The sequence below is a fragment of the Rhinoraja longicauda genome, chromosome 4 (assembly GCF_053455715.1).
Source record: "Rhinoraja longicauda isolate Sanriku21f chromosome 4, sRhiLon1.1, whole genome shotgun sequence".
Lineage (NCBI taxonomy): Eukaryota > Metazoa > Chordata > Chondrichthyes > Rajiformes > Arhynchobatidae > Rhinoraja > Rhinoraja longicauda.
The window spans coordinates 24,414,231-24,434,464 of record NC_135956.1 but is presented as its reverse complement, the minus strand read 5'-3'; the positions used below and the strand labels follow the sequence as shown (position 1 = coordinate 24,434,464).

Here is a 20,234-nt window from a genome sequence, read left to right as displayed (position 1 = left end):
TGATTACAGAGGTCAGTGCGGCAGGCCTGTAGGATTACTAGGACCAGTAATCCTAGGCTTTTTGGGTACGGGAACAAATATTAGAGACTTTGAAACAGGCAGGGACAGTGCGGGTTTGCAGGGACCGATTGTAAATGTCTGTGTAGACTGGTGCCAGTTGTTTGGCACAGAGCTTGAGGGCAGAGGGGGAAACATTGTCCGGTCTTGGAGATTTACGGCTGTCCGGTAAAGATGCTGTCCATGAAACTTGTGGTGTGCACTTTTAAGCTTTTGTATTTCCCACACGGTGGGAGAGGGGAGAAGTGAGATGAATAGGACGGGCATGGTTCATGATTACGTTGGCTTTGCTGATTATGTTGGCTGCTTTGCTGAGGTATTGTGAACTATAGGTGGAGCCATTGGGGGAGGGAGCAGGCTGGCTTGTGTGATGGACTGGGCTCCATTCACAACAATCTGCATCAAAGATTTCATCCAAAACCACTCACAAATGTTTTCTGCATTTTGCTTTTATGCCTGCATTATGCAGCAAAATACAATCACAATCACTAAGCCCCATCCTTAAAATGGAGCTCATTCCCGGCATAAACCTCCAGAATTATCCTAGTTGGGGAAGACACTTCAAATCGCATTTGTATCCTTAGGTTTACATTTCATGATAGGAAAGTGGCTGAGAGGGTGAGAGTCAGGGCATGGGATGATGATGGGTAAAATAGGGCTAAGAGTTCTCAAGAGTGACGAGTCTCAACCCGAAACGTCACCTATCCAAGTTCTCCAGAGATGTTGCCTGACCTGTTGGAGTTACTCCAGCACTTTGTGTATTTTTGTGTATTAAGCAGCATCTGTTCTTTGTTTTGACGTGCTCCAAAACAAATACAGCAAATTAACTGAATTCCAAAAATGTTAATTACGTACAACTTTTTTTTCCCTTGCAAGCCTTCCTTCTCTCTACTGAAATAAACAGTTACTAAACAAGATGTAACTTGGCAGAAGTTTAGCATTCAGATTCAGTTCCCCAGAAGGTGGAGGTTTGCACTGTGCCACATTATTAATCCAGCACCAGAGTACAGCTTGGATACCAGAAACTGCCATCTGTGCAGAAGATCAAGAAGCCACTTGCCTGAGTGGTATGAACTCTTCCAACGAAATGCTGGTCTCTCAGCATTAATCTGGAGCTGGATCAAGACTCAAGTTTGTGGTGATGGGACAGAGGACGATGTGAAAATTGGGGCCTCCAATATGGGTCTCTGCCTGGGTGATACCCAGAAATGGTCGATTGGTAATGCACAGCAACTTGGAAATGGCGTTTTTTACTTTCTATTCTAGTTTTGCACAATTGACCATCTGGGTCAAAAAGTGTTGATATTTTCTATTATACTTTGTGACCAGACATAGAGGAATTAAGCGAGAAAATGAAAACCATATACTTAGCAATTATGCAAAATGATCTTTCAAATTCAATGTGCCCCTGCACAGCCGATACAATTTCTACATCAGTTGTAACGCCCAACATGACCAGCAATATTACTAGGCTTTCTTGGACATGTAGAGGATCAAAACTGTCTTGTGAAACCTATAAATCAAACACATCCTTAATCTTGCACATCATTCATGCCTCTTGCCTGTTACCAATCTGCTGACCAACCAATCTCTCTCCCAACCTCCATAAAGTCCATACTGGATCCTCCAAGACCAATCCACACAGAGGTCCTTGGTGGATGCCTCAATTTCCACACTTTCCTCTGCTCCTAGGCACTTATTCAGCACCAGGGTCATCCTGCAACATAGCCCTGACCTTGCTTGCAAAGCTCACTTCACACCCCAACCATCAACCCCCTCCCATCCCACCCTGGACCCCAACAATTTAGCTTACATGACTGAATCCAGCCCCCGATTGTTGATCAACAATCACTAACCCTCGAAGATAGGCCCACAATGTTGGAGTAACTCAGTAGGATAGGCAGCATCTGGAGAGAAGGAATGGGTGACTTTTTAGGTCGATCCTCTCTCCCACTCATAGATTCAGCATTGGTTCAGGCAGAAATTATCAGGTAAAATGTCAGAGTCAGACAATGTGGAAACAGGCCCTTCAGCCCAACTTGGCCACGCAGACCATCATGCCTCATCTACACTAGTCCAACCTGCCTGCATTTGGTCCATGGCCTTCTAAACCTCTCCTAACCAAAGTCAGCAGAAGTATGAGAAGCCATTTCAATTATGCCGGAGGTTGGCAGCTATGGAAATTAGCAACATTGAGGCTTGACCAAGCACCACCATGGCCATTCAGTGAACCTGTCTATCTGCACAAAATCTCAATAAATGATGTTGTAGCCCCAGTAATAATGACAAAGGTCTTCTTTTTATTATCAATGGTTTTGTGATGCCTGTTTTGACAGATGCTCTGATTGTTGTTGCTTCTGGCCATTTAGATCATCATTTATATTAATACAAAACTAAAATAAGACATATTTTGCGATAAATACTAAGGAGCTCAAGCAGCATATGTGGAAGGAGAAACAAATTAACATTTATCAACTTGGAATGTCAACTTCATTTTTCTCTTGCCACTAATGACAACTCAACGAACTTCCCATTTGTAGACCTGCCCGTTTCTATTCCTGATTATATTGTGCAATTACATAATCCCCAATTAACTCCAGATATGGTTACAAAATACTCAGAAGAATGAAGACACGTCAGATCTTTTATAAACCCATTGAACACTGCAGTGGAGGTGCATTCCCTGCTTTCAAATCTCAGCACAGAGTGGCCATCTCCTCCTGCGCGTTTAGTTTCTCCTTGGAATCAATGCTCTTTGATTTACGTTACATCTAAAGATAAAGCTGGCTTGCAGTGGTACTAAAAGGATACCTGTAAATCACCAGAAATTGCCATTCAGCAAGGTAGCAAAAGAGACACCAGATTCGATTTTGGATTTTTGAAACAATCTATTTCAATATCAAGGAAAAGCAACCATTAATCAAACAAATTAACATGTAATCTCACAAACCAAGTTCAAACAGCGACCATTTCTAAATATCCCAAAATAAACAGTGCCTGTAATCTTGCGTAAAACACAAAGTGCTGGAGTAATCAGCAAGTCAGGCAGCACCTGGGGAAGGAATGAGTAGAGGATGTTTTGGGTTGGGACGCTTCTGTGACCTGTGTATTTGTTCCCTCCACAGATGCTATCTGACCCATCAAATACTCCAGCACTTTGTGCTTTACTCAAGAATCCAGCATCTGCAGTTTGTTGAGTCTGCATCAAATCTTTGTTGATCTGCACAACTCTCCCTAGCTCAGAAATCTCTCTATGGCAACAAGCTTAGTGATGTAAAGAGGGAGAGTGGGCCTGTAGGAAGAGAGAGAGCGATAGCACCTTCCATCTCATTCAACAGAGGGTGATGAGAGTTCATCAGCAAATGGAGGAGGAGGTGCCAGTCCCAACACTTGTCATGTCAGCCATTGTGCGGCCCTCAGCCTCAGGATTCAGTGATGAGTGGCTGCACTTCTCATCACAACCTCTGCCCCACCCCACCCCTCCACCCCAAGACTAGCTGCCACAAGCTGACAGCCCCCCCTCTGAACATCAGAATGCAGATCCATGCTATCAGAATCAAGACTTCCAGTTAACCTCTGCTTGTAGTGAAGTGGAAATTGGTGCCTTAATTAAAAGCCATTATTCGCAATGCAAGCGTGAATGTGAAGAAGGCCCCCATTTCCACGTTTGAAAGCATTGGGATCCAGACTTCACATGGAACCATTTGCAAGTTCACTGCTAGATTTCCCCATTGACCCAATTATATTCATACCTGTGGCTCTGTGCTTTGCAAACACTCCCTTATCAGACTCACCAACTACAGAAATAGTGCCCAATCTTACCTGATGGAATGCTGGTACGAAGCCCATGCTTCTCCGAACTTCTTTGCCTGGCTCTGATCCATTTATAACTTGTGACTCATCATGTAAAAATCCCACTTCTAAACTTCCATCACATTTATTCCACCTCACCAAGGCTATTGAAGGGAAAGGAATAGAACCATATTGCAGTTAAAGCATAAGTATAGTCTCACCATAAACATATCCATGTTTCTTCTTCATGATCATTTCTTATACTGTTAAGTTCAATTATGATTTATGATTTATAAATCGAAAGTCTGAAATAAAGTAAGCTAGTAAGAAAAGACTTCTATGTGACAGGTTGCATCTGATTAAACTCAAGGCCACTTAAACTATAGTTTACATGCTGTGAACTGACATAACCATTGCATTAATGCAAAAGATCTGGAACGACAGATTCAGGTCTCAATCTGACACCAGGGCTTAAAGCTCCTTAAGGGAAACTGTCTATACTGTTTAGGTTTGACAGTGAGGAAAACAATTTCACTGTGGTGTCAGGTCAGCTTTAGAAATTGCTTACTTTATAATCCAAAGTAGAATTTTTAAACAAAATGCCTGAGTGCAGACATGACCAGCTGCACACTACAGTTATTCAGCAATTGCCAGTGAATAGGAGCTGTGGACACATTTGGAGCTAAATTGGAGACACAAACAATCAACCACAGCTAGGAGGCTAAGTCGAGCGAGTATAGCCCACATTACACAAAATAACAAGTGATATTAGACCAATAGTAGGCTATTAACAAAACATTAAATTATCATTAATTTCCCTTTGTTGCAAAATCTTTCCCATTATCAGCAGAACTGTGCTCAAATAGCCAGCCTGTTGAACTTCTGTTTTTACTTTAATTGCAGAGTGTAGGATCACAAGCATCACTGAATGCAAGTGTCAAGGGAAAAAATAGTAATATTAGGTGGGATGAAAGTTGATTTTCTGAATTTTGACAGAAATGATAAAAGATTCAATAATTTCAGAATCTTTTCTTTTAACCCTCAGGGTAAACAGAATGGAAAGTTGTGAATATATTACTATAATCAGACTATTGTTACCATTATGGTATTATATTTCAATATAACAATTATATATATTTATATCATTTTAATTGCATCAATGCCAAATTAAAATGCTATAGGATCAGTTGCTGCACACATTGTCCAAGTAATTTTGAAATTCTCTGCATAATTTCTTATGAGTCTTTTGAGATACACTATTTTATGCTTGTTTAACATTAGAATAGCTACAAAAGAAGTTTTTCATGGCGAGGAGTTAATTAACCTTAGCTACACGGGCAATCTTTGGTAACTGTCTACATTTGGTTACATGCAGAGTATGTCACAATGCTATCCCTGGGCAAATGAAGCTAATATCAGATCAAAATATGTAATACAATAGCTTGTTAGTGAAAGGATTTATTCTGAAAGCATTAGGATTACGAAGGTATGACAACAATATATCGATAGTGCACTAAAATGGTGCAGCTGTTACGATAAAAAGTTTAAAAGTATTAAGCGAAGGAAAAATGTTGAGAAAAAAACAGCATTTCAAAATTCAGCAAAGGGGGGCCAGAATGTTGATAAGGAAAGGGGTTAATAGAATTCGAAGCTCGTAAGAGCTTCTTAGATATGTAAAAAGGAAAAGATTAGCAAGTTAATGCAAGTTCCTGACAGAATGACACAGGAGCAATTATTTTAGAGAATAGTGAAGCTGGGCATGGGGGGGGGGGGGGGGGGGGAGGGGGAGGGGTTAAACAAATACTTTGTGCTATTTTAACAGAAGCTGCGGAAAAAAACTCCTGAAAATAATAAAAGTATTGTGCAAATGATGATCTCAGAGAAATGACAATGAATAAATAATTACTTTTAGAGAAAGGAATGGGACTGAAAGTTAATCACTCCCCAGAATCTTATGATTTGTATCGCAAAATTTTATAGGAGATGGCTGTGGAAGTAATGGATGCATTAGTTGTCACTTTCCAAAATTGCATATAGTCTAAAATGGTTCTCCACAAATTGGAAGGTAGCACGTGCAACTCTACCATTTGAAAGAGGGAAAGAGAAACAGGGAATTAATGAGCTGCTAGATTAAGATCAGAGAAAGAAAAATTATGAATTCCATTATTAAAGAACTAGTAACTGAGCTCTTGGAAAGCAATTGGTGCATTGGTACAGTATCAATGAAAATTCATTAAAAAAGAAATCATGTTTTGCAAAACTGTTAAAGTTTGCAACTAGCAGAATTGATGGGGGCAAATCGATGGATGTGGAATTTTCAGAAGGTCTTTGATAAAGTGTCACAACAGAGATTATAAAATAAAATTTAAAAAGAAACTATTGGAGATTGAGAAGATTGGTGATAGGAGTAATCAGATCATTTCCAGGTTGGAAGACTGTGACGAGTGAGTTGCTGTGCAATCACTGCTGGAGCCCCAACTATTCACAATCAATGATTTAGATGAATAGACCAAGCAAAACATACTCAAATTTGCTGATGATGCAAAACTAGGCATTAGTCTGGGCTGCAAGGAAAATGCAAAGAGACATCAAGGTATATTAACAGACTGTGTGAGTGAGTCAGAGCTTGGCAGATGGAAAACAATGTGGACATTTGAACAATTATCCACTTTAACTGAAAAAAGGCTAAGCCTATTAATAAATGGTGAGAGATTGACAAGATCAGCCAGATATTTATGGAATCAGGATGTCTTTGTGTTCAAATTACTAGTTAAAAGTCAACATGTAGGATGAGCAAGCAATTAGAAAGGCGAATGGCATGAGGATTTGAGTTTAAGAGTAAAGTCATCTTGCTTGATGGCATTGTGCCCAAGTTTGTGGATGATAAGAAGATAGGTGGAGGAGTGTTGAGGAAGCAAGGAGTCTGTAGGAGGACTTAGACAGGTTGGGAGAGTGGCCAAATAAATGGCAAATAGAATACCGTGCAGTAATGTGAACAGTCATGCACTTTGGTAGAAAGAATAAAAGGTGTAGACTATTTTCTAAATGAGGATTCAGAAATCAGAGGTGCAAAGGGACTTGGAAGGGTTGGTGCAGGATTCCCAAATTTGCACATCGAATTAGTAGTAAGGAAGACAAATGAAATGTTAATTTCAAGGGGTTCTGTGTGCATCTGAATTATTGTGCATGAGTCTAGTCTCTCTATTTCAGGAAGGATATATTTTAATAGTGGGAGGGCAGTGTTGGCTCATCAGATTAATTCCAGCATTGACAGTTTCCTATAAGAGGAGAGATTATGCTTATATTCTCTTGATTTGGAAAAATGGGGGATGATTTCATCTAAACATGGAACAGGGAAGATTCAGAATTGATGTTTCCCTAAGTGGTGTCTGGAATTGGGATCTATAAATATGTGGTTAGCCATTCAGGACATTCATCCAGTGCACAGTGAATCTTCTATACTTTCTGCCCAAGACAACAGACAATAGACACTAGGTGCAGGAGTAGGCCATTCGGCCCTTCGAATCAGCACCGCCATTCAATGTGATCATGGCTGATCATTCTCAATCAGTACCCTGTTCCTGCCTTCTCCTCATACCCCCTGACTCCGCTGTCCTTAAGAGCTCTATCTAGCTCTCTCTTGAATGCATTCAGAGGATTGGCCTCCACTGCCCCCTGAGGCAGAGAATTCCACAGATTCACAACTCACTGACTGAAAAAGTTTTTCCTCATCTCCGTTCTAAATGGCCTACCCCTTATTCTTAAACTGTGGCCCCTTGTTCTGGACTCCCCCAACATTGGGAACATGTTTCCTGCCTCTAATGTGTCCAACCCCTTAATAATCTTATACGTTTCGATAAGATCCCCTCTCATCCTTCTAAATTCCAGTGTATACAAGCCTAGTCGCTCCAGTCTTTCAACATATGACAGTCCCGCCATTCCGGGAACTAACCTGGTAAACCTACACTGCACATCCTCAATGGCAAGAATATCCTTCCTCCAATTTGGAGACCAAAACTGCACACAGTACTCCAGGTGCGGTCTCACTAGGGCCCTGTATACCTGCAGAAGGACCTCTTTGCTCCTCTTTACTCAACTCCTCTTGTTATGAAGGCCAACATTCCATTGGCTTTCTTCACTGCCTGCTGTACCTGCATGCTTCCTTTCAGTGACTGATGCACTAGGACACCCAGATCTCGTTGTACGTCCCCTTTTCCTAACTTGACACCATTCAGATAATACTCTCCCTTACTATTCTTACCACCAAAGTGGATAACCTCACACTTATCCACATAAAACTGCACCTGCCATGCATCCTGCAACCTCATAGCATCTTCCTCACAGTTCACACTGCCACCCAGCTTTGTATCATCTGCAAATTTGCTAATGGTACTTTTAATCCCTTCATCCAAGTCATTGATGCATATTGTAAATAGCTGCGGTCCCAGCACCGAGCCTTGCGGTACCCCACTAGTCACTGCCTGCCATTCTGAAAGGGACCCATTTATCCCCACTCTTTGCTTTCTGTCTGTCAACCAATTTTCTATCCATGTCAGTACCCTAACTCCAATACCATGTGCTCTAATTTTGCCCACCAATCTCCTATGTGGGACCTTGTTGAAGGCTTTCTGAAAGTCGAGGTACACCACATCCACCGGCTCTCCCCTGTCAATTTTCCGAGTTACATCCTCAAAAAATTCCAGTAGATTAGTCAAGCATGATTTCCCCATACTGACTCGGAACGATCCTGTTACCGCTATCCAAATGCTCCGCAATTTCGTCTTTTATAATTGACTCCAGCATCTTCCCCACCACTGATGTCAGACTAACTGGACTATAATTTCCCGTTTTCTCTCTCCCTCCTTTCTTAAAAAGTGGGATAACATTAGCTACCCTCCAATCCACACGAACTGACCCTGAATCTATAGAACATTGGAAAATGATCACCAACGCTGTGAAAACGGAGAGGATGAGACGGAGCTTCTTCCCACAGGCCATCAGGACTGTCAACTTTGATAACCCCAGAGACTAAATTTTTGTCGACACTTTTTGTGCTATGTTTAGTAACTTATTAACTTTATTTATATGCTGTAACTGTAATTATTTTTGTGCACAACCCGCAGGCATTGCCACTTTCATTTCACTGCACATCGAGTATGTGTATGTGACAAATAAATTTGACTTGACTTGACTTGACTTGACAATTTCTAGAGCCACCTCCTTAAGTACCCTGGGATGCAGACCATCAGGCCCTGGGGATTTATCAGCCTTCAGTCCCATCAGTCTACCCAAAACTTTTTCCTGCCTAATGTGGATTTCCTCCAGTTCCTCTGTCATCCTAGGATCTCTGGCCACTAGAACATCTGGGAGATTGTTTGTATCCTCCTTAATGAAGACAGATCCAAAGTACCGGTTCAACCCGTCTGCCATTTCCTTGTTCCCCATAATAAATTCCCCTGCTTCTGTCTTCAAGGGACCCACATTTGCCTTGACTATTTTTTTCCTCTTCACATACCTAAAAAAGCTTTTACTATCCTCCTTTATATTATTGGCTAGTTTACCCTCATACCTCATCTTTTCTCCCCATATTGCCTTTTTAGTTATCTTCTGTTGCTCTTTAAAAGAGTCCCAATCCTCTGGCTTCCCACTCTTCTTTACTAAGTTATACTTCTTCTCTTTTATTTTTATGCTGTCCTTGACTTCCCTTGTCAGCCACGGGTGCCTCTTACTCCCCTTAGAATCTTTCCTCCTCTTTGGGATAAATTGATCCTGCAACTTCTGCAACTTCCCAGGAATACCTGCCATTGCTGTTCCACCGTCTTCCCTGCTATGGCCTCCTTCCGGTCAATTTTGGCCAGCTCCTGCCTCATGCCTCTGTAATCCCCTTTGCTATACTGTAATACTGACACTTCCAATTTTCCCATCTCCCTCTCAATTTGTAGAGTAAAACGTATCATATTGTGGTCACTGCCTCCTAATGGCTCTTTTACCTCGAGTCCCCTTATCAGATCAGGTTCATTACACAACACTAAATCCAGAATTCCCTTCTCCCTGGTAGGCTCCTGTACAAGCTGTTCTAAGAATCCATCTCGGAGGCACTCCACAAACTCTCTTTCCTGGGGTCCATTACCAACCTGATTTTCCCAGTCTACCTGCATGTTGAAATCTCCCATAACCACCGTAGCATTACATTTGCGACATGCCAATTTTAGCTCCTGATTCAACATGCACCCTACATCCAGGCTACTATTTGGGGGCCTGTAGATGACTCCCATTAGGGTCTTTTTACCCTTACAATTCCTAATTTATATCCATACTGATTCTACATCTCCTGATTCTATGTCACCCCTTACAAGGGAGTGAATATCATTCCTTACCAACAGAGTGACCCCACCCCCTCTGCCCACCTGTCTGTCTTTTCTATACGTTGTGTACCCCCTGAATATTCAGTTCCCAGCCCTGGTTCTCTTGTAGCCATGTCTCAGTGATTCCCACAACATCATACTTGCCAATGTCTAACTAAGCTCATCCACTTTATTTTTTATACTTCGCGCATTTAACTACAACACTTTAACCGGTATTCACCTCCCCTCTCAGACCGGTCACAATTGGCCCTGACCTTACTCTCTTATCCCATCTAGAACTTTCCTTCCCATTCATTCGAGAGTCGTTTGCAATTTGTCCTGTATTCGCTTCCCCTTTAACTCCATCTTCATATTTCCAGTTTGTCAACCCCTCCCCCCCACTACTTAGTTTAAAGCCACACTTGTAGCACTAGCAAACCTGCCTGCCAGAATGTTGGTCCCCCTGCTGTTAAGGTGTAACCGGTCCCTTTTGTACAGGTCACCCCTACCCCAGAAGAGATCCCAGTGGTCTAGAAATCTAAATCCCTGCCCCCTGCACCAGCCCCTCAGCCATACATTCATATCCCCGATCTCTCTGTTCCTGCCCTCACCAGCACGAGGTACAGGCAGCAGTCCAGAGACAACCACCTTCGACGTCCTACTTCTCAGTCTTCTTCCTAACTCTCTAAACTCACATTGCAGTATCTCCTTCCTCTTCCTCCCGATGTCGTTCGTGCCCACGTGCACAACTACTTCCGGTTGATCACCTTCCCTCGCTAGGATGTTCTGAAGCCGCTCTGTGATGTCATGAACCATGGCACCAGGGAGGCAACAGACCATCCTCGAGTCCCGCCTGCCGCCACAGAATCTACTGTCCGTCCCTCGGACAATGGAGTCACCCACTACTATGTGTGGACATTCAATTATTAAGCATATTTTCAGACATAGATCAAGAAATATGGGAATAGAGCAGGAAAGTGGCGCTGAGTGAAAAGAATCACCCATACTTTATTAAGTGGTAGCATAGGCAGGATATATTAAATGGCTATCTCCCACTACTATTTATTTTCTTAAGGGTGAATTACTCTTCCCAAAAAGTTAAAGGACAATGTAAAAATATTTTTTATGAACAAGTTAATATCATTCAGAAAAGCTTTGTGTCGGACAAGCTGGTAGCTAAAGAATATTCCATATGAATATATTTTTCTACCGTAAATATAAAAGGGAGATTGATGCACTGTTTGGAATCATCAGATCTGCAGCTTGATCTTTAATAAATCCATTGCAAATCCAATCATTTGGATATCAGGAGTACTAAAATCAGACAAAGCATCAGCAATAAATAAATATTATGGTTACTTACAGCATAAATATACTGTAGCAAGATAAACAAAATAAATATAGAATATTGAGGGGGAGCTTCCAGTTTTCAAATATGTTAGAAAATAGAGGACTGAAAAAAGTAAATGTAATTACATTTTAAAGGTACGATAAAGGCTGTAGTTTTTAAATTTTGCAACAAATACTGGAGTTCATTTCAAAAGAGCAAATTAGTATTACAGAACCATTACAATTTTCATCGATCTTCATACTATTATGCTAGGCCTAGAAATCGAATGCAAATTGGAAGAATTGAGCTGAAATGTCATTCTACTGACCACATCGGTAGTGCGATGTACAATAAAGATAGTAAAACTGAGTAGTAGTCAGGAGAACATCCACAAAATGCAATAGAGAAAAGTAATTTGTGAAAAAAAGAGACATTTAAATGTTTCATTTCTGAAAGCAGTTACCAGTGAATGACCTCCAGATTGAACAAGCAGCTGCTGAACCCCCCCCCCCCCCCCCCCCAAATTCAGCAGGTCAGTTGTTCTGAGTTGCACTGCAGAGGAGGGACTTTTGCCCATGGCATTTCAATAATGATGCTGTTAGAATGAATAATAGCTGCTGCCATTCCATTATTTAAGAAAGTTTGGAGGGAGAAACCAATTAACTGCAAGCCTGTCACTTGTGGTGAAGCTATTCTGTTGACACGGAGGAGAGAGTGACAGTGCACTTGAGCAAATACCAGTCAATCAGAGGGAATCAAACTGGGTTTGTTGATGGTTAGTCAGAATGAAAATCACGTAACCTGGCTGAAATTTCTGCAGACGTCACCAAGGAATATCTATAAGTGTTACCCCTGGGGACTTCCTGAAGCCATCGTCTAAGCTTCTATTACTAAATTAAATGATAACTTATCAAAATTAGAAGCAATCATTTAACCCAAGTTAGAGCTCGATTGAGAGGAAAGAATCAGAGACATAGAAATTGTTCTGTGTCTAGTTTATTTGTGTGGTTCTTGTTCCCATTGCAGCAACATTCTGTTGTGCTCGAGCCCCAAGGCATTGTTTATTGAAAAGCTTTTGAATGTGGAAATGGAATCAAAGGTCGTGGATCATGGTGTGTCATGAGTTGCAGTTGAGAGGCAACAGGAGGGAGTTGTTAGGATCTCAAGTCAAACTGGTAAATCAGGTCTTCAAATGTCAAATTGGGACATTAGAGAAAGGCAGGATGCATGGAAGCCAGCTAAGGACTTTGAGGTCAGTAGAGTTAATGAGGATAAGTGGACAATTATCCAGGGTCCAAAAGGAACAGAATGTGAATTGAATGCTTGAACAATACCATGGCCAGGGAGATGAATGGGGAATTGGGGGTGGTGGCCAGTGAAAGCAACAATTGGTAAAAATATTAAAGCTAATCCATCTAATGGATGATTTACCAGTCAGATTAAAAAACTGTGTCTACACAAGGTTGATCCCTTCCAAGTGTACTGCGAGATGTCTGGTTAAGAAAAGTGTGGTACATTATGTTTGACGTCATTGAGCATATGTAATGGCCTCTATATTTAATTATGCGATATGTATAAGGGTTCTAAATGAACCTACACAAGATGGACCTGATTGAATTTCAATAATTAGATTATATGCCTTCATGCTGCACAGAATATTGTTATACAATGCAACAATATTCATACATGCCCGTTGTATTTGTGGATGGCTTTGTTGTTCTCGTGGATAGTTTGGAGGTTGTACTCATTGCATAGTATGATGATTTGATTTAATTGTACAGAAAGGGAACAGAAGTGTTTCATTGTATCTTGGTGCATGCACCAATAATAAACTAATATCAATACAAAAAATAATTTTAAAATATCCAAGCCAGAACATGTTAAGGAACAGATGCTCAGACTGGAGGACTGAGACATGTCAGATGTGGACCAGTTGATTGACAATAGAGACTCAAGCAGTTACATGACCTCTTCCTGGAACAAGAAAGAAGTTGCCAGCAGGCAAGACCTACCAGAAGGTTATATGACGAGGAAATTAGTCCTTTGTCATTGGTTCTGCATTAACTCTGGCCTAACTGCCTTAGAGGTTCTTGCCTTAGAGGGAGTACAGAGAAGGTTCACCAGATTGATCCCTGGGATGGCGGGACTTTCATATGAGGAAAGATTGGATAGACTGGGCTTGTACTCGCTGGAATTTAGAAGACTGAGGGGGGATCTTATAGAAACATATAAAATTCTTAAGGGGTTGGAGAGGCTAGATGCGTGAAGATTGTTCCCGATGTTGGGGGAGTCCAGAACCAGGGGTCACAGCTTAAGGTTAAGGGGGAAGTCTTTTAGGACCGAGATGAGAAAACATTTCTTCACACAGAGAGTGGTGAGTCTGTGGAATTCTCTGCCACAGAAGGTAGTTGAGGCCAGTTCATTGGCTATATTTAAGAGGGAGTTAGATGTGGCCCTTTTTGCTAAAGGGATCAGGGGGTATGGAGAGAAGGCAGGTACAGGCTACTGAGCTGGATGATCAGCCATGATCATATTGAATGGCGGTGCAGGCTCGAAGGGCCGAATGGCCTACTCCTGCACCTATTTTCTATGTTTCTATGTTTCTATGGAATATATATTGAACAGGTTCTACAAAAAGTCCTCATTTGACATTGTGTGTAGGAAGAAACCACTGATGCTGGGGTTTTTTTTGATGGATACTACCAATGCAGTCAAGCAAACGTTGACCCCATTTATATCTGGTATGAGCTATCAAGGGAGTTTCAGCCTTCGTATTTTTAGACATTGTACTGGAACAAAATTTGATGGTCAGCCAAATAAGAATTTTGCACTTAGAAAAAGTAATTTGCATGGACATTGATTGCTGTGCAATCAATGAGTTCTGGACGTCACATAATCCGAAATAATACTCAGGAAGAGTAGGAACATAAGAAATACGAACAAGCGTGAATTAGCTATCAGTTATATCAAAGATTTGGATGAAATGTACAGGGCATGGTTAGTAAATTTGAAGCTGACACTAAAGTGTGTGGTATTGTAGATTGCGAAGATGATTATCAAAAATTACAGCGGGATCTTGATCAGTTGGACATGCGGGCTGAAAAATGGCTAATAGTATTTAATGCAGATAAGTGCAAGGTGTTGGATTTTGGGAAGCCAAACCAGGGCAAGACCTTGACAGTGAATGGCAGGGTCCTGCGGAGTGTTATAGAGCAGAGGAGTGCAGGTTCATACTCCGCTGAAAGTGGCATCACAGGTGGATAAGGAGGTCATGAAGGCTTTCAGTACATTGGCCAGTATTGAGTATAGAAGTTTGTGTGTTACAGTAGTATAACAGTAGTTGCAGTAGTGGTAGTAGTGAGGTTGGTCACCCTGGCTAAAGGGAGGATGGCGTTAAGTGAGAAAAGTGCAGAGAAAATTATGAGAATTCTCCATTCAAAGAAACAGCTATCCAGAAATATGTCTCCAGCCATAATGAGATTACTGCATAAAGAGAGAAGGCCAGACAAAGCATGCTGAAAGCAGGCAAGGAGAAAATGTATGAGTGAAAAGTGGCCAACTGTGCACCAATGTTATTGAATGTGTGCTGTCAATGACGAACTGCTGGGTTATAGCTTGTGCACTTCTGAATTTCCCAAATGCCTTCTGTGCATTTACAACCACTGCCCAATCTCTTTTGATGGTGTTATAAATAGACACCCCAGCTCTGAAAACAAATACCAGCAAACATTCTTGACCATCACCTGAAGTGCAATGATCGACTGGTGACCCACCATCTTGCAGTGATTTCTTTTAGTATCCGTGAGTCAGTTTCATAAGGGTACTTCTAACTGGGCAACGCACAGATATTGAAGTCAATGTATGTTGACACTCATCAAGCACAGGAGTACTCTAACAGTAACTCAGCGGGACAGGCAGTATCCCTGGAGAGAAGGAATGGGTGGCGTTTCGGATCGAGACCCTTCTTCAGACCCGACCGAAAAGTCACCCATTCCTTCACTCCAGAGATGCTGCCTGTCCCACTGAGTTACTCCATTTTGTGTCTATTTTCAGTATAAATCAGCATCTGCAGTTCCTTCCTACACAGTACTCTAACAGTAATCATAACACGCATGATCTGTGCAATTCATTGGCGTGTGCAGATCCCGAATGATTTTGTGGAACTTAAAATATGTATCATGCTATGTAATTTAATAACCCATTTACTGTAAACTATAAATGTTCAGGACACACTAACTTATCATTACCATGTCACTGAAATGACAGTAAAATTTGCAAAGATTTGTTTACATGTATTTTTTAAATGGTCAGCTGCTCATTGTGTTATCTTATCAGCAACTAGAGTGGGCATGTGAAGAGTTACATAGCTGGCATTTCTCCATTAAATCGATTCAAAGATCCTTCAATGACATTCTTTCTATACCTTTCTATACCCTTCCTTTCACCAACAAATGCTATCACATTACAGGTTGTAGCCTCTTTCATATCATGTATAGCTAATGAGAACAAGTCAGCATGAAATGAATTATTGTTCCTACCACATAGGGGATGAAAATCCATTCCCAAAAGAAACATGCAGTCTCATAAGGGGAAGACATTTGCATTTTTTGATTAAAATATAGCAGAGTGTCTTTAAGCTATTGAAGTGACAGATAAAAGAATGGCAAATGTGCTTATAAAAAGATCATACACAATCTCACTAGGTGGAACATTCAATATAACCACTATGATAGTGATTTGTATTTTAAGTGATGAAAACAAATTAAGCTAAACAGTACATTTCAAAGAGGCTCCTTCTAGAAGCTAACAAGATACCATTTAACACATCAAATCTGCAGGATATTTATCAGCACAGCAAGCTCAAGAACATAATAGTTGGCTTGAAGTGGATTTGTAATAGTCTCACTTCACAATTCTGCTTAAAATAAAAATTACAGCAGATTAGAACTGATTATAATTGATTTGAACAATAAAATAAGCAATAAAATTACCACAATGGTCTTTGAGGAAACAGGATCCCATATAATATTATCTGGGGACAAATGAACATGATTGATTTCTGGTCAACAATGCTGCTCGATCGAGAGGATGATGTTTCTGCAACATTTTTAGTCCCAGATTTTACAAGGGGTTTTATGTGTAAACCCAAAATTGAAATCTCATTGTCCTCTCAATTGAGTTTAGAGATACAGTGTGGAAACAGGTACTTTGGCCATCGAGTCCACACCGACTATCAATCTCCCTCTCTAATTCCATGTTATCCCATTTTCGCAACCTACACATTAGGGGCAATTTATAGAAGCCAATTAAACTACAAATCTGCATGACTTGAGTGTGGGAGGAAACCGGAGCACTCAATGTCGAGGCTCTATAAGGCACTGGTAGGGCCGCATTTGGAATATTGTGAGCAGTTTAGGGCACCATATCTGAGGGAGAATGTGCTGGCTCTGGAGAGGGCCCAGAGGAGGTTTACAAGAATGATTCCAGGAATAACTAAGTTCACCGATGATGAGTGTTTGACGGCACTGGGCTTGTACTTGCTGGAGTTTAGAAGAATGAGGGAGGACCTCAATGAAACATACAGAATAGTGGAAAAACTTGGATGTTTCCATTAGTGGGAAAGTCTAGAACTAGAGGTCATAGCCTCAGAATTAAAGGACATTCTTTTAGGAAGAGATGAGGAGAAAATTCTTTAGTCAGACGGTGGTGAATCTGTGGAATTCTTTGCCACAGAGGATGTGGAGGCTGTCAGTGGATATTTTTAAGCAGAGGTAGATAGATTCTTGATTGGTACAGGTGTCAGAGGTTATGGGGAGAAGGCAGGAGAATGGGGTTAGGACGGAGAGATAAATCAGCCATGAATGAATGGCGGAGTAGAGTTGATGGGCCGAATAGCCTAATTCGACTATTCCTTTGAGAAAGCCCAAAGTGCTGGAGTAACTCAGCAGGTCAGGCAGCATTTCTGAAGAAAGTGGATAGGTCATGTTTTGGGTTGAGATCCTTCTTCAGACTTACCACATTATTTACATATGATGTACCACATCCTCCATGATAGGCTTAGTCAAGGAGGCAGCTACACACACACACCATGATATCAGTTTATGGCCCAACATGGCAGATGCAGTATAATGTAGATAAATGAGATTATCCACTTTGGCGGCAAAAACAAGGAGGCAGATTATTATCTCAATGGTCTCAGATTAGGTAAAGGGGAAGTGCAACGAGACCTGGGTGTCCTTGTACACCAGTCATTGAAAGTAAGCATGCAGGTACAGCAGGCAGTGAAGAGAGCTAATGGCATGTTGGCCTTCATAACGAGAGGAGTGGAGTATAGGAGCAAAGAGGTCCTTCTGCCGTTGTTTAGGGCCCTGGTGAGACCACATCCTGGAATATTGTGTGCAGTTTATAGAAACGTATAAAATTATAAAAGGACTGGACAAGGTAGATGCTTGGAAAAATGTTCCCAATGTTGGGGGAGTCCAGAACCAGGGGCGTCATTCTAAGAATAAAGGGGAAGCCATTTAAAACCGAGGTGAGAAGAAACATTTTCACTCAGAGAGTTGTGAATTTGTGGAATTCTCTGCCACAGAGGGCAGTGGAGACCAATTCACTGGAAGAATTTAAAAGAGAGTTAGATAGAGCTCTAGGGGCTAGTGGATCAAGGGATATTGGGAGAAGGCAGGCACAGGTTACTGATTGTGGATGATCAGCCATGATCATAATAAATGGCGGTGCTGGCTCGAAGGGCCAAATGGCCTCCTCCTGCACCTATTTTCTATGTTTCTATGTAACAGTAGTAGAGGTTTATGCTAAAGCAGGTCATTGTGAGTGACAGGTAATACATTTTAAAGAAAATTTGACTGACCAAGTGAAGGTTCAGGGATTTCAGTACATGGAGCAATCCATCAGTAGGTCATTATGGAGTTCATATTTACACCTTAATACAAACCATCTTGCTGCAAGTCCCCTTCAAAGCCCCCACAACTGGCCGTGCTCCTCTCCATCCACATCCTCCATCCATATCCACCCTTAATATCCTAATTCTCCCCACCGCTATCTACACCCCTGATCCCACACACACACATCTCTTTCAACTGCAACCAAGACAGAAGCGCGGGTGGGGGTGGGGGGATGGGGGAACACAGTGCTAGAATTCCTGCCTTACAGTTTGTACACTTTCTCTGTGATCGCATGAGTTTACTCTCACATCGCAAAGACGTACAGGTTTGTAGGTTAATTGGCTTTGGTAACATTTTAAACTGTCACTAGTGTGTGGCATAGTGCTAATCTATGGGGATCGCTGGTCTGCGCAGACTCGATGGGCCGAAGGGCCTGTTTCCGTATCTCTAAAGTCTTAAGTCTAACAGTTAGTAGAAAAGATTTTTGTGCTCAAAAATACACAAGGCTGATTCCAAAGTACATGGTGCATGACATCTTGAGCCTCATTTGCAACAGAGCATTGGAATGGATGAACTATGCATAAATATTACATTGAGCCTCCAATCCAACATCACTTATCTTTCCTGGCAAGGAATACGTTTTCAATTATTTTGTGAATAATTTGATCAGGGTATATCAATGAATCTAATGAAACAATGAAAAATGGAGTCTGATTTTTTCAGTCATTCTAAGGGAGTGCAAATTGTATTTTGCAACAAATGGAAGTCTAGACATGTTTTGTGGTGAACCACATTTTCAATGTTAATAACGTTGAATGGGTTGGTTATTAAAATAATTTACATTTTCAAGTGATTTTTAGAAAAAAGACACAAAGCTGGGATAACTCAATGGATCAGACAGCATGTCTGGAGGAAAAGAATAGTTCACTTTTAGGTTTGAGACCCTTCTTCCTTGTTGTATACCAGATTCTCAGCTAACATGCAGCATGCTTCAAGGAACTACTTTCAAGCCCTAGAAATGAAAATTGGTTAAATTTCCTGATCAAATTAGGATAAATACTTCATGGTCCTGAAAAGCCACATATTCTTTTTCTCCAGAGATGCCGCCTGACCGGCTGAGTTATTCCAGCTTTTTGTATCTATCTACGGTACCAGCATCTGCAGTTCCTTCCTAGACTTTTAGGAAAAACTAGACGGACATGGACCCATTGAGTCCAAATCTCTCCTGCGAGCACGGCAACCCTCCCACAACCGACGATCCTGCGGGCCCGGCAAGCCTCCCCCAACCGACGATCCGTGGACCCATTGCCGGATGGTGAGTATCCCCCGGGGCCGTGGGTGGGCGAGGGGGGACAGGGAAGGGGAGAAGGAGCCACTCACCTCGGCCCCGTGCGGCCAGCACTGTAGCCAGAGCGAGCCGTGGACCCGAAGCCTCTCCTGCAGCTCAGCGGCAACGGCCATCTTGTTGGACCCTCTGTCACCGCACAGCACCACAGGGGAAAGGTCAGGCGCGGGGCACGCCTCCCGGCGGGGGGGGCGTATTTATTAAAGTTAGTGACAGCTCGTCGGCGCAGCAGCCCCCCCCTCATTGGCCGCCACCTCCATCACTCGGGCGGGCCCCGCCCCCGGCGGCCATCGTGGCCCTCCCCTCCCCTCATTAGCCGTCACTCGGGCGGGTCCCATTGTGATGTTCAACGCGGTGGACGACCATGGGAAATGGAAAAGTTCATTTAAAAACTTTAAACTGTCAATAACTTAAAAAATATAAGACCAATTTGAATGAGACTTGGGTAATACAGACCCCAGGACAAT

At 41.9% G+C, this 20,234-nt stretch overlaps 1 protein-coding gene across 4 annotated transcripts in view; it reads right to left on the bottom strand.

Moving 5' to 3' along the window:
* sntg1 (syntrophin, gamma 1) overlaps positions 1–20,234 on the bottom strand; it is a 337,591-nt gene that overhangs the window by 254,331 nt on the left and 63,026 nt on the right. For 3 of the 4 annotated variants that reach the window (XM_078398536.1, XM_078398539.1, XM_078398537.1), the window contains exon 2: positions 3,880–4,013. The exons of the other annotated variant lie outside the window; for it this stretch is intronic. In XM_078398536.1, the coding sequence (XP_078254662.1) occupies positions 3,880–3,941 (62 nt within the window). In that variant the 5' untranslated portion in view covers positions 3,942–4,013. The remainder of the gene's footprint in view (positions 1–3,879; positions 4,014–20,234) is intronic. 4 annotated transcript variants of the gene reach the window in all.